Genomic DNA, 23217 nt, shown 5'->3' with positions numbered 1-23217 from the left:
CCCCGGGCATGCGACGCTATGATGCCCTGGGAGGATAACTCGCTTTTTCCACCGGAGCTCGTCGCGACGGCAGTTATCGCATCGGACGGCGTCGAGGTCTTTGCATTCCTGCAGGGCCCCGTCCAAGCACTGACCGAGCTGGCGTCGACGGCAACCTTGCGTCCGTATCAGCCGGTGGACCTCGCGCGTCCCCAGCTCGAGATAGCCGTCGCGAGCAGCGTCTTCATCCGGCCAGTCCTTGTCCTCGACGATGATCTCCGCTGTAACCGCCTCCCCCGGCTCGCCCTCCCCGTCCCGCCTCCTGGGCATAGTCGATGATGCTGAAAGGGGCCTCGAGATGAATGACGTGGACGATTCCCGCAACGTCAATGCCCGTACCCAGAGCCGCGGTGGCCACGATGTAGGGAGCATTGCCGTCGACCCACCCCCTGAAAGCCGTGCTCACGTTGGGCCGCAAAGTGCGTGTCGCTGTCGTCGCGTAGAGCGTGATAGTAGTGACAGTCGAGCTGCCTAGCGAGTGCTTTGCATTTCGCATGGCTGGTGCAGTATATGACTCCCTTCTCCCCTGGTGAGAGACGAGCGAGTCGGGCGCTCACCAGCTTCTTTACCTCCATGACGCCCCTGCCGTTCCGGACGCGAAGGACAGAATAATGCACGTTCAACCGCTGACTCCGAAGCTCGTATATAGAGCGGTGCCTGAAGTTCCATGGCATCTTCGAAGTCGCGTTGACGGAGCGGCGGTAAGGTTCCAGTGAGAAATACAAACGGGCATCCTAGACTGCGCAGGAGAACGAGGCCCCGGAGCTTGCGGTACGTTTCGGCAGCGGTGAACACTAGATGGCATTCGTCAACAACCACTCGGTCCAGCCTTCCCTGACACTCAGGTCGGCAGCCCATTGCAAGAAGTCGTCCGTAACGGCCGCCTCGGCTGATACCAGCGTGACTGACCCTGGGCCATGATTCACGCGCCTCGGGCCAGGACTTGCAATCTAGCCCGGCGTCGACGCAGCGTGCCACGAGCTGCCTTTTCAACTCGGCATACGGAGCTACCACGATGGTTACGCCGGCGCCCGACAACATAGCCGGTACCATGAACACCAAGCTTTTGCCGCCGCCCGTCGGCAGTACGGCGACCAGCGGGCTTTGCTTTAGCCGTAGCCAGTCTCACGGCTTCCTCTTGCTGGGGCAATCGGAACTGGGCGCTGTCGTTGCGCAAAACGGCCCGGAGCGCCCGAAGGACCATATCATCATTCTTCTTGTCGTCATCCGCTACCGCCGCGGTTTCTGCTCTTAGCCCTTCCAGAGAGATGCCGGTCCTCATCCGCTTTTGGGAGGCTGGGTCTTCTTCTTCTTCTTCTCATCTTCTTTCTCGACAAACGCGATCTTATGCTCGCGTTTTGACGGTGTTATGGCTAGCATGGGGTGAGACAGTGACGGCGACTGTTGCCGCTGCTGCTCGTTGCAGCCGAGGAATTTATGCCAACGACGACTGACTCGGCCGAATATCTCCAGCGACTCGGCTGTCAAGCGCTTTAGTACATCGATCGTCACGCCATAGTTGGCGGCCGTCTGGCCGGTGTGACAGGCGGCCAAGTCGTCCGGCGCCTCGTACTGCTCCGCTTCGTCGTCGTTCTCGCCGTCCTCGAAATCGGCTCGAGCGGCCCCACGGTCGCGCGCGTGCTTACTAATGGCGATGGCGATATGGCGCCAATCCTGAAGTCCAATCTTGCGGCCGATATAATAGGATGTCCACTTCCCCATGGCTCTGGACATCTGGCTGCTCTCCACGGCCCTGCCTCGTTATGCCAGATGAAGTCGCTCGGCGGCGCCATCTTGCCATAGCGTTCCCACCTGTCCGCCTCCCAGCGATCCGTCAATGGCCGAATGTAGATCATGTACATGACGAGCAGCTGCCCAACCCTCCCCGGCAAGAAGCGAGGATTACCTTTGGCGAGTCGAAGTGAGCCAGTGACTTGTGGTATTGGGTGACGAGCACAACATCCCCGTCGATGATGAAGACGCTGCGGTCCCTGTTGATCCCGTTTACGAGTCGCAGGCCCGTAATCTCCTCCCCTCGGCTGGGTTGACCTCCGGTGATGTGGGAGAGCAGGAGTAGAAATTCTTCAAACTTCTTGACCAGCTTTAGATAGTCATCAATGGCCGGCCACTTCCACTCGCCCCACCTGGTCCAGGAACTCGGCCTTCCGCGAACTCACGACGAGGTCTTCGAGCATCTCAACCTCCTTGCCGGCGAGATCGTTGCCTTGGATGAAGGACTGACCCCGCCTCGTTTGGGTGAGGTCATCCTCGATGCCGGCTAGGGGAATCAGGAAACGGTCGTCGTCGTCGTCCCCCCCTTCTTCCTTGAACATCAATTGTCTCCACAACAGGTCCTCGGCGTCGGTTGTCATACGAGCCACCATGCGGCGGATATCGTCCATGATGATCGGCTTACCCATAAAGTACATTGTTAGAATGGGGTCGCTGAGAGCACTGTAGCTACAGGGGTCTCAGGAGGGTGAAGCAGTTACCCAAGAACTTGGCGAGTGTCGGACTGTGCTGCTGAGTACGACGACGCGGTTGTCGAAGGAAGAAAGTGCAACAGGTATTACCTGCAAATACAGAAAGTAGTGAACTGAGATGTTGTAGTCTCATAAAATACTGTAAATGATCAATCTTATTGACTGTCTTGACTTATTGTTTCTTAAGGAGAGAAGGAAGCAGAAAAAACCATTGCAATTGGAAGAGGGCTCTTTATGAGCACCTGAACTCCCTTATCATCCTTATTCAGTAACTTGAATCTATGATCTCATTGATGAGGTGCTCGAGTCGCTCATGATGCTTCTCATATCTCTCATTGTTCGGAGGTCCGGTCAAGAGCTTGTCCGGAGATCCGGTGAGGAGTCCTGGGAGCCGTTGAGAACACTTGTGGGCGAGCCGTTGAAAGCGCTGTGGGCGAGCCGTTGAGAGCGCTGTGGGTGAGCCGTTGAGAACAATGTGGGCGGAGAATTCCATAAACAAGTGCTGTAAAATTCCATGAATAAATGCTGCATTTTAACACCCCCTCTGCAGCTGTAATGCGTGGTATGTCAGAACGGCTTGCTCAGGTTCAAAAGTTCTGTGAATTTGGTGAAGAGAGCTGCTGGCAGTGCTTTTGTAAGCCCGTCAGCAGGCATTTGATCGGTGGACAGGTAAGTAATAGCCACTATTCCAGTGGCCACTGCTTCCTTTGACTCCATGGAACTTGATGAGTGTGTGCTTCGTTCGGCGGTGGTGTTTGGCATTGTGTGCCGTTTCAATGGCGCCTTCGTTGTCACTCAATAAAGGGGTAGGCTGTTGAATAGGTCTACCAATCTCCTGAAATAATCCCCTGAGCCACATAGCTTCCTTCACTCCCTCTATAAGCGCCGTGAACTCGGCCTCGAGAGTGCTGTAAGAAATGGTAGAAGCCTTCTTAGACTTCCAACCAATAGGCCCTCCAGCAAGAGTGAACAGCCAGCCAAAGGTGGATTTGGCGCTGTTGTTACATCCTGCCCAGTCACTGTCAGTAAACCCAATGGGTACGAGGTCACGGTTCGAACCGTAACCAATCGCTGAATCTACCGTGGAAAGTAGGTAGGAAATGAGTGACTTGGCTGCCTTGAGGTGCGTTGTGGTAGGAGCTTGAAGATGTTGAGAGAGCCATTGAACACTGAAGGCCACGTCAGGTCTTGTTTGCACCATGGCGTACATCGCTGTACCTATCAATTGTTGGTATAGATGTTTCTCAGCTGGCGTTGCAAGGGGTCCAGGGTTGTTGTTGTTTCCTGTGAGGCCTGGACTCAATGGAAGGGTAGTTGGCTTGTTGCTGACATTAAAGTAGCTAGCGGCTTCGCTAATATAAGCCTTTTGGTGAATCCAGAGTCGCCGTTTAGACCTGTTGCGCTCAATTTGAACACCAAGAAAATAGCGAGCTGGGCCGAGATCTTCGATATCGTAATGATTACTCATAGCCTTCTTCAGGGCTTGGGCTTAGAAGGCTCAGGGCCAGTGATCAAGCAGTCGTCAACGTGGCTGGTGATGAACATGGTGAGCTCTGGGTGGAAATATGTAGCCGTATCAGAAATCAACGGTTTGAAACCCAGGGACCTAACCATGGCAAGAACCTTTGTTGCCAAAGGTAGGAGGCTTGTTTTAAGCCGTAGAGGGACTTCTTCAGAAGGATGACTTGGTCCACTGTGGGATCCCAGCCAAATTGCTTCAACAGTGAGATAGCACTTGGAGTGCTGCGAGAAAACTCACGTAGTCCTTCGGGTAGCTCGATGTATATGTCGAAGTCTGTGTCAGAGTTGAGAAAAAGCTCCAACAAAGTCCACTTGTTCAATATCCCAGTCAAAGACAGCTGCAATAGCCAAGATAATTCTCCAAGTGGGAGGGCCAGTGGTGGATGCGTAGGTCTGAAGAAAATCGATTCCCATAGCTTGTTGGAATCCACGGGCCACTAGCCGGGCTTTGAACTTCACTGTGATGCCTTGTGGGTTCTTCTTTTCCTTGAAGACCCATCGGCTGGTAATAGGTCTCTTCCTGGCCTGGGAGCGGTTGACGAAGTAGAAAGTCTTGGTGGTGAGGAGCTGATGTAATTCAGTGAAAGCTGCCTTTAGCCATTGATCCTTCTGGGAATGCTTTAAAGCTTGTTTGAAGGTGTTGGGTTCTGCAGTCTTGGTCTGAGGTGCTGTGGCTAATACTTCCTGGGTTCTGGAGACCAAGTAAGTGATCATCTCGGTACAGTCCATCTCATCCACAGACTGGAATTCCTTACGTTGGATCTCAGTGGCCTTAGGAAGAGGTATCTCGATGGTCGTGGTAGGCGCTGGAGGTGTTGTAATTCCAGGGTCCGGTGCTGGGGTTGTTGCAATTCCAGGGTCCGGTGCTGGAGTTGTTGCAATTCCAGGGTCCGGTTCCGAGATGGGTGGTTGAACAGGGGAGTCTCCTAGATCTTCGGTGGCATCAACGATTTTCAATGAGTTCACAGGACTCTGTGGCCCTGAAATTTGAGCTTGAGGGTCCTCATAGAGCTTGATAAAACTGGTCTTAATGACCTTATTCAAGCCTAAGTAGACCAAGTAGGTCTGGTGACCAAGGACTGCAAGAAGCTTGCCTTTGACTCCTCTGGGAGCGAGCTTCTCCCTTGGATTCGATCCTCAGCAGGGACATACACAGTAACTTCAGTTCCAATAACCCTGTAGTCAGCAAGGCTGGGTGTGTGAGCAGGCTGGTCAGGAAGCAATTCATCGTGGAGAAGCTGGTGAGGCGTGAGCTTCTTGGTTGACTGAGCCGTACGGTTGATGATTTCAACCACAGGACCAATGATGTGACCCCAGAGAGTGGGAGGAAGTCCTGATGCAAGTACTGTGGCACGTAATCTGTCCAGAATTACGCGAATAGACCGCTCTGCAAGACCATTTTGATTGGGCGTGCGAGGGCTTGAAGTGCTGAAGCCAATACCTTTCTCAATGAAGTAGGCTTGAAGAGGGAGAATTTCCTTGCCTCCGTCGTAGTGGAAGTGGCCTGGATATCGCTGAAATGTATTTTTTGAGGTTTTCAATGACTGAACGTACCTCTGAGACAGCATTCTCCTTGAGGTTGAGTGGTTTAACCCATCTGTAGCGAGTCTTCCTATCGACTAGGACGAGAGCGTAGGAGTCTTTGTCAGTGGAATAGGCTTGATGGAGACAATGTCTCCTTCCAGACGGCTCAGGGCAAAAGGGGGTCTTGAACGGTCTGTTTGGAAGGCCTTCGGAGGATCTTGGCGGCGTCACAGCTCTTGCAAACCAAGTCTCCAGGTCTCAGCTTCTGGAAGTTCGGCATCCCTTTGTGATTAAGGAGGTCTTCTTCAAAAGATCCAGACCAATATGGCCTAGACGAACGTGCCAAAGAATTGCTGATTGTATGAGTCCTGCGGAGGGTCCTTTGGAAGGAGGTGCCGGAGGAACAATAGGCGTAGGATCGTTGACCCCTCTGAAGTATCTGTGTCTTCAGAGTCACTGGAAGCACCGATCAAGTGGGCGTTTACAGCGGCGATAGAAGTGCGGATCTCTGCTGCGAAAGTCGAGTAGTTGTGCCAGTGATTCCTCGCAGGAGACTTCTGTCCTTTAACTCCCAGAAAGAAGCCAGATTTTTGGAAATCCAGTTGAGCAATCAGCTTCCGCTTGCCAGTGAAAATTTTCTGGTTGATAAGCGCCCCTCCAGAGTCGTAGAGGCGCTCTCCACTCACAATATTCAATGGAAATCCAGGAATATAGAGAGTTTTGGTGAGCTCAATGGTGGAGAATTTGGGTTTTCCATCGGTAGTTCCAATGTAGAAGTTGATCCTCACGGTCCCTTGGCCTTGTGGCCTGACTGGACCACCACCTGTTGAGATGGTGTTCAGATCCTCAGACTCATAGAATTGTGTGTACAGGTCCCTGTTATTGCAGATATGAACAGTGGAACCGGTATCGAATAGCCAGGACTCTCGCAGAGTTTTGCAAGCATAATTGGAAGGTTGGCTGGTAGAGTCCTCTGGTTCTTCCGGGATGTTGAAGAATCCAGTCCCCAAGTGAAATCCGATTGAAAAGCAGCGAGAGTGGGGTCCTTCCGGTTCGAAGACTCTTGTGAAGAGGCCTGCGAATTCTGCTTCTTTGGCTTGTTGCCACCTTTTCCACGTTTCCGATACCTATTGCCGGTAGTGGTGGAGGTGCCAGAGGTACCAGTAGATCCCTGGTCCTTGGACTTATCCTGAGGCGTTTTACCGTCCTTGGTGGCATTGCGGCGTTGATTTTGCAGCGAAGAGAGTGCTTGGTAGGTCGTGGATGTGCTATCCCCGGTCTCGGCCAGCAGGTCTTCCTGGAAGAAACTCAAGCTCAAGTCTCCGGAGGGAGGTCCAAGGAATCGACGATGACGAAGTAGAGCTTTGGAGCGCTCACACCATTGTGGAAAGTTAGATTCCAGGGAATTCAGGTAATGATTAACCTGATCAGTAGACTGAATTGTGACTCCTAGGCTTGAGAGTCTGGCAATGAGAGTGTTGAAGTTGGCGTTGAAGTCAACCACAGACATCGATCCGTCGAATTTCAAGGAGTGGTAAGTCTTGTAGAGTTTGTCTCTCAACACTGGCTGCGCTGGAGCATATTGAGCTCTCAAGCGATTGAAGATGACCGCAGGGCAGTCCTCTGATTCAATGGTAGCCAGGGGACCCTGAGCAAGTGTGTTGCGAATGGTTAAAACCAGGTAGGCTTTCTGGGCATCAGAGAGGATTGAGACCACTGCTGTAGGATTCTCAAGAAAACCTGTGACCTCAAGAATTCTCAGTTGAATGGAGAGGGCCTGGATCCATTGGCGATAGTTGTCTGGACCCGTGAGCTTTTCCTTCTCATTAAGCTGAAGGCCTTGTTTGACGAGGTCATTCGATGAGAGATTGACAATTGCTGGAGTGGGTGATGTGGTGGCTGATGGTGTTGAGCCACTACCGGAGACTGTGGAGGAACTGGAGGGTGTTGAAAAAGCCGCCAGTAACTTGTTGATTTGAACGTTCTGGGCTTGGATTGCAGCCTGGAACTCTTCAGTGATATTCTGGAGCCGTTTATTGAGTTGTGATTCGAGCCGTGCCGCAAGCTGTTCGGACTGGGCATTGGAAATGGCTTGGGGATCTGTGGGAGTTTGGTCTGCCATACCGGAGTCCATACCCACTGTGGGGCTTGGAGAGTGAACCGTAGAGAGCTGGAGGCAGCGATGAAGGTTCGAGGTCCAGGTACTATGACCTTTGTGTCGTTTTGGAAACGCAGTGCAGTGATACTCGCCGAGGCTTAGAAGTAAGCCCGGGCTCATAACCTGTTAGAATGGGGTCGCTGAGAGCACTGTAGCTACAGGGGTCTCAGGAGGGTGAAGCAGTTACCCAAGAACTTGGCGAGTGTCGGACTGTGCTGCTGAGTACGACGACGCGGTTGTCGAAGGAAGAAAGTGCAACAGGTATTACCTGCAAATACAGAGAGTAGTGAACTGAGATGTTGTAGTCTCATAAAATACTGTAAATGATCAATCTTATTGACTGTCTTGACTTATTGTTTCTTAAGGAGAGAAGGAAGCAGAAAAACCATTGCAATTGGAAGAGGGCTCTTTATGAGCACCTGAACTCCCTTATCATCCTTATTCAGTAACTTGAATCTATGATCTCATTGATGAGGTGCTCGAGTCGCTCATGATGCTTCTCATATCTCTCATTGTTCGGAGGTCCGGTCAAGAGCTTGTCCGGAGATCCGGTGAGGAGTCCTGGGAGCCGTTGAGAACACTTGTGGGCGAGCCGTTGAAAGCGCTGTGGGCGAGCCGTTGAGAGCGCTGTGGGTGAGCCGTTGAGAACAATGTGGGCGGAGAATTCCATAAACAAGTGCTGTAAAATTCCATGAATAAATGCTGCATTTTAACATACATCATCTCGCCCGTCTTACTCCAGGAAACCATCAGCCGACTGCCAGTCTCCTGCGCGATCTTCCTTCCGTACAACAGAAGGCTGAGCGTGTAGCCCATGGGGGAATAGGTCGCCTTGCAGAGCCAGGCGTCTCGAACCCGGGCGAACCGCTGCGCGAGGTCCGTCATGCCGGCCCGCTCTCGGGTAGGGATGGCCCACTCCGCGAGCAGCGCCCGCCCCGTAAACACGAGACCCGCAAGCACGTAGGTAAAGAGATGGGCGGGTCGCAGCTGGCCCCGTCTCGCCGTCGATCGCCAATACGCCGACGAAATGCCATAGCGGGCTCGCAAAGGGGTCCCCGTCGAGCCGCTGCATCCAGAAGTCTGCTAGGACCTGCAGAATCTGTTCCTGGAGCTCCTCGTCGTCCGGCCGTAGTTCGTCATCCTGTAAAAGCACCCGGAGCCGATCGAGATTGTCCCTCTGTGCCTGTGTAAAGCGGAAGCCGTGGCTGGCGAAGAGCGCCTCTTCCTCGAGCGATAGTACATTGAGGCAATAGCACAAGAACCTCTTCACGTATACCAAGTAGCGATCCATGCTGGTCTTCTCCTGCAATGGCCCAAACGGTCGGCTATGTGCATCTTGAGGGTCGGGGCTGGCCAGGAGCAGACGGGTCATGAGAGGCATGCTCTTTAGCCCGCCGATGCAGCGGTCGAAGAAGAGTCCGTCCAAAGCGGCCGTCATCCGTCGCTGCTCATCGTCCGCACACGACCGGGGCATTCGACTACAGGCCTGGATGTCCATTAAATTTTCCTTCCGGCGAAGTGGATCGACCAGCCGGTCCGCTTTAGCCAGTTTGTCGTTTCGTGTCTTAGGATCCCTTCCTCCATGACCCTCTGCATCTTCTCCTGCGTTTCTCGCTGCAGCGACCAGCCCTGCGCAATGTCCGAGACGATACTGCGATCGTCCGAATGCACCGTCGCTCTACTGCTTTTATTCCATCCCTCTCTCGCCCCGGCGGCAGCGGAGGAGGGTTCGACACAAAAGTAGAAGACCGCCCTCTTGGGTCCTGTGAAGAAGGTCTGCAGGTGCACGTTGGCCCAGCAGTCCCTCTGGGCCCTGGCTCCTTTTGCGTTGTGCTTGTCGTTGAGGTGCACTCGCAAGCACTTCCAACTTAACGTGAGATGACCGTCGTCGCAACCTGGCCAAAGGCAGGCATAGCCCTTGTGTACAGCGAGGCCCCTGATAGGCCGGGTCGGGTTGGAGACACCGTATGGTGAGAGCTGTTCAGTTGCCGGCCCTTGTGATGGCCGACCCCGGTGCTGGCGGAGGATGTCGTTGCGGGCTTTACGGTCGATATCCCGGTGACGGTCTCTTAGGTGGGCCCTCGAGATTCTGCACTGCGTATCCATGCAAGGCGCATATCAACGCGCGGTGTTCGTCGTTGTATAGAAGCCACGCCTCCTCTTCGTCCTCTCTTTCTTTCTCTTCTTCCCCCGCGGTTTGTTTGGGGTTGGAGGTCGGTACCGGCGTCGGCTGCTGCGGCACCGTACTTTGAATTGTGATTATCGCCGCCGTCTTCTTCTTCTTCTTCTTCTTCTTCTTCTTCTTCTTCATCATCATCATCATAAGGATATAGGAGAGAACAAAAGGATGGGGATGACCAAAAAGCGGGTTCTTTCTTTCTCGTCTCTGATTGGCTACAGCACCAATTGGTAGTTTGGCATTGGTAGTTTGGCCCCCCCCTGTCCGCATGGAGACCCACAACCGGCGTTGGTGTGCGGCGCGCTCTCATTCGTCCGCGCGCGGTCCAAGAGAATTGGTATTTTGGCCCAAACTACCACGAGCCTCTCGGTTAGGGAGTTCGGGATGGCGACATTACATTACCTAGACCGTGCAGCCGGGGCTCGATTATTGTCTACCAAGGTGCGCAAGATCAGAGCAAGTTTGCGGGAGTAACTTGATTTGTTCCCCGGCAAGGGAATTTGAGGCAGGGGCGGGTGAGGGGTGGTGAGGTGCCTTGTGGGATGGTGGTGGGTAGGAACCTTGGTAGGTAGGTAGGAACCTTGGTAGGTAGGATGTGTGGGTGATCAACCTTTGCCGAGCTCCTGCCCAGAGGGTGCTTTTCCAGCGTGATGGGAGAACCCATGTGTCAAGTTGCTGGGAGTGGTGTGTGTGTGGGTAGACAGGCTGGATTTCCGGGAGAGGGTACGTACATACTTGGTGACGACGGAACATGTATGCGGGTGGGGGGGACCGAAGGGGGGAGTTATTTACATCAGAGAGGTGCTCCGATTTAGGGGGGGGATGTTTGGTATCTTACACATTCATTCACCTTTGTTCACCTTGTTTTGCAATTTGAACACTATCATCGTTTTGTTTGGATTCCATTTTTGTATAGCCCTTCAACATGGCATACACAAACCCCAACCCCCTCAACGTCTTCTCCGGTCCAGATTCCTTGTCCAACTACTTTGACCCTGAGCAGAACCCACCGCTGCCGCTGGTCGAGTTACCTGCTGCGTTGAACCCATTCCGGAAGGATGGCGTGAGGATTTATGCGAAGATGTTGACTGCTTTGCCGGCGCAGAATGTCAAGTCTCTTCCTGGTTTATCGGCCCCCTTTTTCTGATATGTGTTCTTCTTCTTGCTGATGTGTTATTGGTGGGACAGCGTTAGAGATGCTCAAAACCTCCCCCAAAGCCCGCACCGCTAAAAGAATCGTCGAGGCTAGCTCCGGGAGCACGGTGCTCAGCATGGGGGTTATTGGACGGGCGTTGTGGGGACATGAGGGGGTTGAGGCTTGGGTGACGAATAAGAAGACGAGGGAGAGTTTGAGGGTGTTGAGGTTTTTTGGGGTGGGGATGTGAGTATTCTTGGAAAATGGGATTGAGAGGGGTGCTGACGAGATGGTAGATCGTTGTATGGCGGGTTGGCACAGCAGGAACCGTCAGACCCGAAAGGGATCATGGCGAGACTGAGGAGGAAGGCGAGGGAGGAGGAGGAGGTGTGTTATCTGGGGCAGTATGATAATGATGCGGTGAGTTGAACGTTTTTTTTCCCTTAGTGTGTGGACTGGACTGATGATGGGATAGAACTGGCAATCACACTACAACCACACTGCCCCCCAACTCGCGCTGCAAATGCCCTCTTTGTCGGTTCTTTGCTCTACTATTGGGACAGGGGGTTGCATAACTGGCACGGGGCGATGTCTCAAATCTCATCTTTCTTCTGACATCAAAGTTGTGGGAGTTTGCAATGTCTTTGGGGATCCAACACCGGGACCGAGGCATTTTCCAGGGTTTGAGTCAAGTCCGTTTCCGTGGAGGGAGACGATTGATGAGTTTGTTAGTGTCAAGAGCGAGGATTCTTTCAGGATGAGTATGAGGCTGAGCAGGTATGGGATTATCTGCGGGCCGTCATCAGGGGAGGCACTTCATGGACTGCTGGAGTGGTTAAGAGAGAATGGAACCGAGGGGTTAAAGAGGGATGAAAGAGGAGAGGTGAACTGTGTGTTTTTGTGTGCGGATTTGCCGTATCAGTATATGAATGTTACAACCTGCACCAGAAATGGATACAGACTGCAAGGCAGTACGCCAGAGGTGAATATGACAGGATGATCGAAGGTTGTGACAAGCGTCTCAGACACGGGTTCACTGTCAACAACAGGTTGTTCTAACAAAGAGCTACTGAGAGTAGATTGTAGACAAATGAACTTGATTGCTTGCATGAGGAACTGTCTATCTACACCAGCCAGTTCCTCCGTGTATATAGACCAGTGGACCGTGGACCGTTGACTTACAGACGGTCTCCGGTCCGCTCCTGATTGGCCGATACTGGACCGTGGACCGTTGACTTACAGACGGTCCCCGGCCCGCTCCTGATCGGTCCCTCGTGGCCCCACTGTCTTCCAGAACCGTGACACCCAGTGGTTCCTGTACAGGGGTATTACGCTTGGGGCGTAACAATGGAGTTGTACTATCAAAAGTTGGGAGAAGAGGAGTTTCCCGGAATCAGGAATCAGGTATGCTGTCATCAAAGCACGGGAAAAAAAGGAGTATGACTGACCAAGTAACAGTGCTTGTTGGAGGTTGACCAAGACCCTTACGACGAGAGATGGTTCCTCACGCCAGAACAAGCGGTCGATATGTTGGTTGGGGAGGGTGCTGGGAAGTACGATCTGGAGATGCTGTGCATGGTGCCCTCTTCTTGTGCTTGCACAACAACACGAACATCAAGGACGTCCAGACAGGAACAGCAGCCAGTTGAGGGGATGTTCGGGGATTGCTCTCCAGGCGCGGTGTCAGACATCTCGGAGTCTGCCTCGACGATTTTCTCATCGGCCTCACCATCATCCTCCGTGTACAGTGTCGCTACGACAACCAGTGTTGAGTCACAGCTCCCTTCGATGGTGAAGGTCATCGATGTACGGCCAAGAGCGGAGTTTGTCAAATCTCATCTGAGGAATGCGGTGAATATTCCATTGTCAGCGACAAAGGAAGACTTTTATGGGGATCCGCAGGCTGTTTATGAGAGATGGAAGGAAATGAATGCCGCGTTCAAAGAGGCTGGTGTGTTGGATCACAGGGACGAAGATGATGAGAGACAAACACTTGTTGTTTGTTTGGATGGCGACTCGGGGAAGATGGCGGCTTCTATGCTCAGAGGGGCCAGCAAGAAAATTGGCAAGAAGAGAGAAGTGTTTTGCACAGATGGAGGATGGGGGGTGTTGGAAGGGTGGTTGAGAAGGAGGGGATATGGTGATGATGTATGGAATGGCGTAGATTAGCTGGGCAGTACGTAATGAGTGCTCGTGTGTAAGATATTCGCTGATACAGTATCGGTTATGTTAATGAAACAAATCTGAAGCATTGAAACTCACAGTGAATCTGCTGAGGCTCGTTGCGCCAGTATCACGCTATGGATAGAAGAATGGAAACTGCGATAGTATCAAAGAACCTTTACGGACTCTCCCTCGGTCCCAAAACTTAGTAAAGGGCCTCTTAACTCTCTTCTAAGGCCTTTTATACCTATCAATGCTTTGTGAAGATCATCATATTTTGAGTTTGTTTGATACGAGTCGAGGACCATGAAATCGGGCACCCAACCACGCCCATTCAGACCTTCCTCGCCCCAAACCCATAGTTGATCAACAAATAGACAGCCTCAACCTTGTCCTCCTTCTCCCCCAAGACCTGAACCTTGCTGTCGATCTTGACCTCCCACCCATCCAGGCTCGTCACACCAGTCAATCCTGACCAGCTCCTCATCCTGCAACAGCCAACATCCGTCACCTCAGCCGGGAGCCCCGCCGTATCGACACCCCCAACCTCAAGCGCGCCCACCAACCGCGCGTTCTTGGACAGAAGCGCCACCGACTTGATCTCCAGAGCGGGTTCCCTCCTCGACCAAAACGGCAGCCGATCCTTCAGATCCCCAAGCCTCAACGAGACTTCCTGTTCCTCCTCCTGCCCCCGCATAGTAGTAGTAGTAGTACCCATCTTTTTGCCCTCCCGCGTGGCTTGCAGCAGCCTCCAGCTAAACTCGTACCACTCGTTCACAAAGTCGTTCTTCAAGTCCCACACAGCCCAGAACCCCTCCGGCCCGGCCCCCTCGGCTCGGACGGCCTGCGCAATGCTGCGCACCGACTCGTTGGCTGCTCTCTTCAGACACGCGCCGCCGTCGAGCGAGGTGTACTGCAGGTGAAGCACCACGTCGGCGATGGTCTCGTAGTCGAACTTGGGCATCTCGGTCGGGAGGTCGAGGCGCCAGCTGGACACCGCGCCGGCGCCTTCGAATGGCATGTATTTTTCCCCGGCGAAGGAGAGCTCAAAGACGCCGGCGTCGTGGGAGGGGGAGCTGATCGCCACGGACGAGATGGGGACCCGGTCGGTGCGGAAGGCGGCCGCGGCGGCGGAGCGGTATTCGGAGCCGTTCGCGGCGTTGGCTACGACCCTGTACCGGTGGGTTTGCAGGGTGAGGGTTGCGTTGACGGTGGTGTGGGGGCCGACGACGGCCGGGATGGAGACGGCGAGGGAGCGAAGACGGCGCATGTAGTGGCCCGGGAAGTCCATGTCGAACAGATGCTCGCCGAGCGAGAACGACGTGCTGCCCGTGAAGCGGAGGCGGAGGAGGGCCAGGGGGTCGATCTGGCGGAGGGAGACGGTTTTGGTCACCTCGTAGTCGTGTCCCCGGCCTTGCGTATGGGCAGATTCCAGCCGCTTGAGGTCGAGCCAGAGGTGGTCGGCGGCGAGGAGGCCCTCGCGGGATGGGTCCCAATATCCGGCGGGCTTAAGGATGGACACGCTGCGGCCTTGCTCGAAGGCGAGGGAACTCTCTGCCCTTTTGGCCGCACCTACGGCAAGAGTGTAGGCCTGGTAGTATAGCGATCGCAGCTCCTTCTCGAGCCAGCCGTAGAGCTGTTCGTTTGTGTACTTGCTCCGGTACCAGGTTTCCATCTGCCGTGCATCTTCGAGTTCAGACTGTTGCACCTCTATCTCCTTCTCGGCAGCCCGGACTCGAATCCCCTGCATCTCTATTTGCTTGTCGATCCCCTTGATCTCTCGGCCCCTGATATTGGCCTGGAGACGCCGCTCCTGCAACTGCTTGCTGAGCCCCGCCTTGCGACTGGCGAGACTACCGGCTTCCGATATTACCATGGACTGCATCTTCAAGGAAGTGGATCCCGCCTGGACGGCGGCGGCAAGGTCCCGACCGCCGAATCCGATCGAGGCGCCTACCCCCATGGGGCTCGCCATGGTTTCGATCTCGGGCACGGCGCAGAGCGGCGCCACCAACGCGTCTATCCCGGCAGACAGTAAATTCAACGCCGAGGCCGCGTTGGACATGTCCATCTCCATCCGCTCATAGGACGACATGCGCAAATCGTCGTTGGTGGGCACGTCGATGTCCTGTGCGATATCCTCCCAAGCATCCTTGGGCGAGGGAATCTTCTTCTTTGGGTCCTCCCCGATCAAACGCAGGTAAAACTCCAGCTGAGACACCTGTGCCTCCCGGTTGACCTGAAGGGATTCAATCGACTTCTGCGCCTCGGTGAGGTTGAGCTGCTTGATGGCGAGCATCATCTGCGTGATTGATGTTGTGTGCTTGGCGCGGAGGACGTTGAGAACCTCGCCCTCCTTCCTCTCAATGGCGGACAAGAGGCGCTCACCAAATGATCGGAGTTCGGACACGAGGTCTTGAGCGCGGCGAAGAAGTATCTCGAATCTTTGTCGTGGGAGAGGCCCCTCTTGATCAGCCAGCGTCAAACCGAGGGCCTCAGATGCGCCCACACCCTGCTTGCTGAGGGCCACAAGGGCGCCAGGGTCAATTGGGGGCTCCAATAGGGCATATGTCACCGGCCGCCCATCGATGTCGAGAGAGTTGCGGATATTGTACAGACGCGTGTGGATTGTGTTCCGGAGCTCCTTAAACTTTGGGTTCAATGGCACACGAAAGTAGGATGTCCGAATGACACCAAGCGTGCCTGGATCGGCACCAGTCTTTCCACTTGTGTCAGCCCCAACGTCTCCAGCCTTGACCAGTTCGGCAGAAAATGGCAGGCCAAGATCGTTGGAGACCTCCTTCTCGGACAGCGAGGCGTATGTTTGGAAGGTGTACACCGCGGCCTTCCGCTTGGATACCAGCTGGGGCATCTTGGGCGGCTCGGGGCCGAGAACGTGGGATGCCTCGATGTATCGCTGAGTCGCCAGGGGCAGGGCTTCCATCGTTCCACGGCGGAAGTGCACATCGCCAGCTGCAACGAGAATTTCGGCGTACTTCATGACGATCCACTTCATATATGCTTGGGGTCGGCCCCGAGCCGAGGCGTGTACAAGAGCGCCATGAGAGCGGCGCTCCAGCAAAGCGAGCTTGATATCCGCTGGCATGCCCGAGTCAAGATCCACAGGACTGTCTTGTCCCTCGGCGGCAATCCTCCGCGCAATGTCCTGAAAAGGAGGAAATCGCCAGCAGGACTTTTGGTCCAACTTCTCCATTGAGGTGACTGATTCTTTGATAACAATCTTTTCGCCTTCCCTCACCACCTCCTTGTCAACTGTGCGTGTGACGAGGCGATGGACCTCCAATTCTGTCGTGGGGTCAAACACCAACCGTGCGACCTCGAGGGCCTCCTCAAATTGCTGGGTAGCAAAGAATCTTTCCACGGCGAGCATGATGCAGTGAAGTCCAACCTCCCAGTCGTAAACAGCCATGGGCTGGCTTAGTTCGTGGTGTCGCGCACTGAGTGGGTTGTCTGGTTGCGCGCCGTAACGCCCGAAGCTCTCGGTAAACTCCTGAGGTACCCTTCCACCGAGGTAGTCGAACACTTGGTTCACAGGCCCTGACCGCACGCTTGCTCTCTGCATGAGCTGGTGGGAGAAGCCATGATCCATCATGACTGTCCTCGTCTTCGTGTCCAGATCGTCCGGTCCCCACTGGCGTTGTCTTTCAAACTTGACTTGAGGTACAGTGAAGTAGCTCACACTGGTTCCGTCAGCTCGGTGTGAGCTGAGGGCAAGACCTAGAGGTTGGATGTCTTCCCCATAGGACATAGTCCAAGTGATCGACTCCAACTTTCTTGTTGAGGCGGCCCTGTTGTTTGCGCCCTCGAGAGTACGTGGCACAAAAAGGATAGGCCTCCACCCTTTTTCACTATGAGGACCATAGAGAGTGTCAAGCTCTGTCTTGACGGCTTGCGAGGTAGCCTTCACGCCGGTCGCTGTAGGCTTCTGGAACGCTACGGTGAAGGGCCGACGGTTTGATGACATGCCAAGCATAACGTCACTCTCTTTGTCCACAACCACACCCATCTGGTCCTCACAAAACACGAAAGCGCCGATAACGGTTCCAAGTCCAGGGTCTTTGCTGTCACCATGGTGGCTGACGAGCAAAGTCAGCTTGTTTCCCATTGCCACGCCCGTCCGATTCCTTTCAAACACTGGATCGAAGCGGAAGTCTGTCACGGCAGGCTCATTCTCTACCGCAATGGTACCCGAACAAACACGCTTGGGCGACCAAGAACCGCGGACGAGCTCGGTCCAAGACATGGTCAACTCCCAAATGCGTTTCGGCTTGACAGTGGCAGTTGTGGTCTCGCGCAGTTTTTCGAACTTGTCGAGGGCGAACACTGCCTTCATGCCGTTCTCGTGGGAAACTGTCCTTGCCACGAGCTGTGGCATGAAGAGATAGAGCCGCGAACCGTCCACCACAGGCACCAGATACGTGCCTGTCGTCCCGAGCTTTTTGCCGTCCCACTCAGTCTCGGTTGATGGGATGTCCATGTCCATCCTCTGCCAAGGCCTCCAAAAGCATCCGTACGGAGCGTGCAGGACAGTTAGGGAGCGGTAGTAGAACGTGTATGGCGACACCCGTGTTCTGGAAAAGATGTGGAAGACATCTTCGTCCGCCCCGACGTCAGGGTCATGTGCGAAGGCCACCACCTCGAGGCTCGAAATCTCATTCAAGCCATAGAGATAAGCCTTGATGGAGTCTCTGAAGGTCTCCATGCTGAGGCCCTTTTGCATCAAGCTCGCTTCAAACTGCTCAAAGACCTGACTCTTATCGTCTCGCAGGGTGGAATCCAGCCAGTTCTCGGGGTAGAGAAACAGCTTGCGGTGAGCTTCCCAGACACTGTATTGCTCCCGCCACTGCCAGTCATCTCGAGTGATTGTCCCTTTGGGTACTGCCTTCTCCTTTCCGATTAAGCAACGCTGAACAAACAGTTGGATGATGCCCACAGCCAACTTTATCCGCGAGGTGCGCAGCTCAGGCCCCATCTGTACGTCTATCAGCAAGTGTTCAAAGAGCCCATCGGCATCGTGGATGCCCAGCTGCTCCCGTAGGTCTTCGTGTTGCAAGATGTACGTCACAAGAGCTCGTCTCCGGTTCTCCGCCAAAGCGGCTTCCGATTTGTTGCGCTGTCCTGGTGATAAACGGGCCTGGAGACTCCCCGCTGACGACGCGTCCTCAAGAGAGGAGAGGGTCTTGCGTGGCTGCGCAAGGCCAAAGAGCGCCGACATGGGGACGCCAAAATTGCCGCCCAGGGCCACCTTAAGACGGTGGTCGATGAGCATGATATCTCGCAACGATAAGAGTGCATCAATGCTTCGGAGACGCTGGAGAAGATCAGCACCTTCAAGAGAAGGATACTTCTGCTGCAGGGTCACGGTGAGACGGTCTTGGCTCCAGCCGGTGCAAGAATTGAGCTTCGCTGCAATCGCAACCACAGTGGCGCTGGTTGTTTGAGATAGCCAAGCAAAAAGATCGATCAAGCGGTTGCAGTTAGTAGATGACGCCTCTACATTCAGCATGAGCCCGCTGCGAAGATCAAGATATTTCCTTAGGAGCATCAATGTTTTGAGCTTTGGGGTACTGAAGTTGATGGGTAGTACTTTGTTCTCATCCGAGGACACCCTTTGCAAAAACTCAATCTCATCGGCCGTCAGCGCCGTTAATGAGCACAGACTAGCAGCACGCCGAATTTTTGCTTCTATGTCGGCAACCTCCGTAGCTTTTGTGGTAGCCAGGATTGAGTCCCGTCCTAGTGCTTGAGGCGTGGGTGCTTTGGCCGTGAACCAGTGGAGATGGTCGACTGGAAAATTCCCTTTGAGATGATGGGGTTGCCCAACAGCCAGGTTGTACGGCATCCATGTCAGAGCCGTGCTGTCTAATGGCATTTCGAGCCCGTTGATTGCGAGGACTGGTGAATCCTTGGTGTCAGGCCCAACATAGGCAAACGTGTACGTGTCGGTAGCAGTTGGCTGAAAGAAGACGTCGACCATTTCTGTTGGGTCTTTGCTATCAGAAGAGGACCTCAGATCAGCCTCAGCAATCCGCTGCAGTGCTGAAAAAGCAGACTCTTTGGCACCGTGTGTCGTAATGGTCACGACCTTTCCCAACAACAGTGGGATGATGCCAATATCCGCATTGGGGATCACTTCCTCGACGGCCTTGGTGATGAGCTTTTCGAAAAGCTCTCGGACGACAAGCGGTTTTGCGAGTTCAAGAAATGCTGATCGATAAGTGGCAACGAGACTCTCACTTTCTGTCAGACTTTGAAACTCGTCCAATGTGGACTTGCCGTCCGTCGTTGTCGAGGACGTGGCGAATATAGACACCTGAGGTTCCGTGGACCCCAGGAGCTTCTGCACCGAACTTGAAGGGTTCTTTACAGGACTAAATCGTCGGTTGAGGACCTCGCGCTGAGCGACGGATTTCCTAGCAACTTTGTCCAATGCTTGCTTGAGAGTTATAGGAGTGGTGGAGATCCCTGCAATCCAGGCTCGATCAGTAGCGGTGAGCTCTCCAGTCAACCTGACCTCAGCCTCGAATGTGCCTGGTGCGCCGCCTGGAACCAGCACCAGCTTCTTCGGCCACTTTCGTGTCGAATGAATGGCAATTTGAAATTCAGTAAGGGCTTCGAACACAACTCTTACAACAGCGACTTGGTTGCCCTCAATGAAATCAACCACCTGGCGACTCGTGGCGGCATCAAATACACGAGAGGCACAACTGACGACATCCTCGGCACTGACAGGCTCGCCGCTAGAGAATAAGAAAGGAAGAGATTTTTGAAGAGAGCGAGCTTCCTTTGTAATGGTTGATAAAAGGCTGAATCCTGCTCTTGGTGAATGAGTCTCTGTCGCATTGTCCTTGGGTGGCATCCCCAGGGCGTTGGCGATGTCAGGAATGATCCAGCCTGACCCAAGCAATCCTCTCCACTCCAATATTACCGCCAAAGTTTGTTGAGGACTATGCAACGGACCCTTCTTGTCATTTTCAAACCCATGCCAAAAGAAAAGGTCGAAAAATGTTGGCGAATCCTTGGGCGCGACCTCCAATATCTGCGCGACAAGTCTGTATCGGTAAAGCTTCGACAAGGAATCAATGTCCAGCTCGACATCGTTGCCGTCAAGTTCAGTAGCCAACAAGAGCTCGTGGAAGGCTTCCTCGGGCCATTTCAGCCCCTGCGAAACCGCTCTCTGGTGAGCTTGAAGCAGAGCAAACCTCCCGGTTGATAGCTCCAGAGGCCTCTGGCTCTTGTCCACCGGTGGGATGAACACAGATGAAAGCTGCCTCAGGGTTGGCGTGAAGAACTTCTGAAACATCAAAGACTTTTCGCCAAACGTGTCAATCCGTCCCCAAAGAGGCAGCAATCCCAGCGGCTCGATACCGGATTCTCGGCTGATCCTGGAGATGGCTGCGATGGACTTGACCACGAATGGTGATATGACCAGAAAGGCATTTGGATTTTCGTTGTCGGCGGCGAAGACCGATCCGCTCTCAGACGAAATCTCGCTCTCCCTCACTCGCAAGCAGTACACCGCGGCGTCAAGCTCTTTGATGGACCACCCAATCTTGGCCCTGAGCCGCAGAAATGCCTGGAGCCGAAAGGCGAGCCCCTCGCTCAACGGCCGAAACGGAGGTGACGAAGCTCCCTCCAGGAGCCGCAACTCTTCGAGGGTGCCATTGAACTCGGCTGATCCACTCTTATTTGTAATAACAAGGTCCTGTCCAAAACACTGAGTCTTGACCAGCGCAAGCACCTCCTCAAAGTCAACAGCGGCGCGACGCATGAACTGACGCTTGACATGGCAGAGACCAAGTCCCTGTTCGCGCTCCTGCATGGCTGCAACATCTTGATACCCCCAAAGCGTTGAACCGGTCCAGGGGCACCCCGACGAGATGTTCGTTGGCTGCTCTGACAGGCCCATGACGAGCTCGGCGAACCAGGCAGGAAAAAACGTTTCCCCGGTGATGGCGGTGAATTCGGACTGCTCCATGCCAAGACACTCTGCCGCGTGTTGCCTCTCGAGCACTTCGGCGACGCCCTGGTCGAGCCTTTTACGGGTGACAGTGTCCATTGACCCTTTGCCCGTGATTGTGTTGATAACAAGGTCAGGCGCCCGGAATACCTCAGTGAGCTCTTCCATGCGCATGCCAAAGGCACCGAGGATCTGGGCGGTCGTGTCTCGGGCATGATTGTATGGGAACTGGTTGAACGGAAACATTTGCTGCGAAATGACTTGACTGTACAGTTTGGCATCGGTGTTGCCATCAGCATAAATTGTCTCGTGGGCTCCATCCTCCTCGAAACTTTCAGCATCCACATCAGACTGTGCTGTGTTACGTGCTGAAATTGTGATGTCTCCCAGGTTTCTTTGAGGAGGATTAGCTGTGGCCATGGCTCTGTAGCTCCTCACAAATGACTCCAGCGTCTCGTTGACCAAGCTTATGTATGGGACCAAGGTCATCGCGTTTGCGCAGCTGAGCTGCAAATGCTTGAGGTCCGGGCGACGCTTCGAGAGGACGGAAAGCAAGGTATCGGAGGATCCCTTCACAGTGGTATGGTCGAGGAATGACATGAGATCGGCAAAGTAGGCCGAGAGACTTGTGACAGAACAGCAAGCCTCGCACGCAGCGTCTTCGAGAAAGAAGATGTCGGTCAGGTTGTGTCTGCCAGCCCGTTGAACGTTGGAAATCTTTTCTTTCTCCTCCTGTGTCTCTTTCTGTCCCGGGTTGTTGAAAGCGCGAGGTTGGATGGGAACACCGTCCTTCCTCCGGGCTTCCATCAAGGCCAACCAAAGCTGCTCATTCCAGCAATCAATCCTGCGAGCGCGGAGATGGATTGCCGTCGCGTTGGGTTTCTTCGAACCCACCGCCACCATCTTCTTGACAAAATCACTTGCTTGAGATTCGTACGATACTCGTCGCACAGATCGATATCTGGTACCCCAAAGGCGCAAAACGTCCTCGGGATCCTCCACCAACGGTATCAGGGACTTGATTGACCGCACAACCTGCAAGGCATCCTGGAATTCAACAGCCGTGGGCAGGCGGAAAGGGGCCTCCTCAGGAGATCGAGCTTTATTTTTCGAGTCAATGACCGCCCGAACAGCCTCCGCAATCTCAGCCTCGGCAGCCTCGGTCCCGGCAATATTGAGAGTGGTATCTTGAGATGATGCGCGCAGTATGTGGGCGGCAATGCCAGCTGTGTATGCGGGAACACGCTCTAGGGCCCTTTTGCTCAACGCCTTGGGGAACTGTTGCTTCTCAAGCAGCACGCTCATGATGGGCATAGGCGCCAGACTCCAAAGACGTTGCCGGAGATCATCAATGGCCGCCTGGGTAACACCAGCGGCAATGATCTGTCCCCCCTGGAGAATGGTGTCCAAGTCGGCTCTGGGATAGAGCAAGGAAGCCAACGACAACTCCGAGACAGTTGGTCCAGTCCTGCCAAGCACCCAGGAGGTCAGTTGAAATTGGCCGTCGTCCTCAGTTTTGTTCGTGCTCGTGGTGCAACTTGTTCCCAGGATGAGTTTGACCAGGCGAAGTGTCATGATGTCCATGGCCGGGATGCCGCCTTTCCTTATGAAGCTGTCGATTAACTCGACGCATGTTGGCATAGGCTTCGGTTCGCTTGCTAGACATTCGGTGTTAGAGAAAAGCCTTTCACGTTGGAGATAGCTTCCCACCTGACTTGGAAGACAGCTTCCAGGCATTCATATATTCTTCTTGAAGCCTTTGACTGACATTCTGAGAGCTGAGGTGTTTTGCAACGGAGTCGACAAGAAAGTTTTCGCAGTTCATGGTGGGCGTGCAAAAAGATTGTTTCGTGTCTCACGGGGTACTTGTGTCCAACCAAAGCGAGATCTCGTAGGAAGCCGGTGGTGTTTTGTCGTTGACATGGACGAAGAAGCAACAGTCAACAATTATTGATAGGTATAGGTACCTACACATGGGACCAAAAGACAGAGTGATACTTGCAACAGCCCGGTGTTAGCGTACGGGCTGAAGGT

General features: G+C 54.0%; 1 protein-coding gene across 1 annotated transcript; it reads left to right on the top strand.

Moving 5' to 3' along the window:
* Nucleotides 1-10821: 10821 nt before the first annotated feature.
* QC762_0025570 (uncharacterized protein) lies at nt 10822-13208 on the top strand (the record flags this gene model as incomplete). Its single annotated transcript, XM_062883143.1, has 6 exons — nt 10822-11028; nt 11093-11285; nt 11336-11459; nt 11515-11970; nt 12393-12443; nt 12498-13208. The coding sequence occupies exons 1-6, from the start codon at nt 10830-10832 to the stop codon at nt 13206-13208; spliced, it is 1734 nt and encodes a 577-aa protein (XP_062750045.1). The 5' UTR covers nt 10822-10829.
* Between the last annotated feature and the right edge of the window lie 10009 nt (nt 13209-23217).

The sequence above is a fragment of the Podospora pseudocomata genome (genome assembly GCF_035222375.1).
Source record: "Podospora pseudocomata strain CBS 415.72m chromosome 1 map unlocalized CBS415.72m_1, whole genome shotgun sequence".
In the NCBI taxonomy this organism is placed as follows: Eukaryota; Fungi; Ascomycota; class Sordariomycetes; order Sordariales; family Podosporaceae; genus Podospora; species Podospora pseudocomata.
The sequence above is the reverse complement of the archived record's forward strand: the minus strand, read 5'-3'. Positions and strand labels throughout refer to the sequence as shown.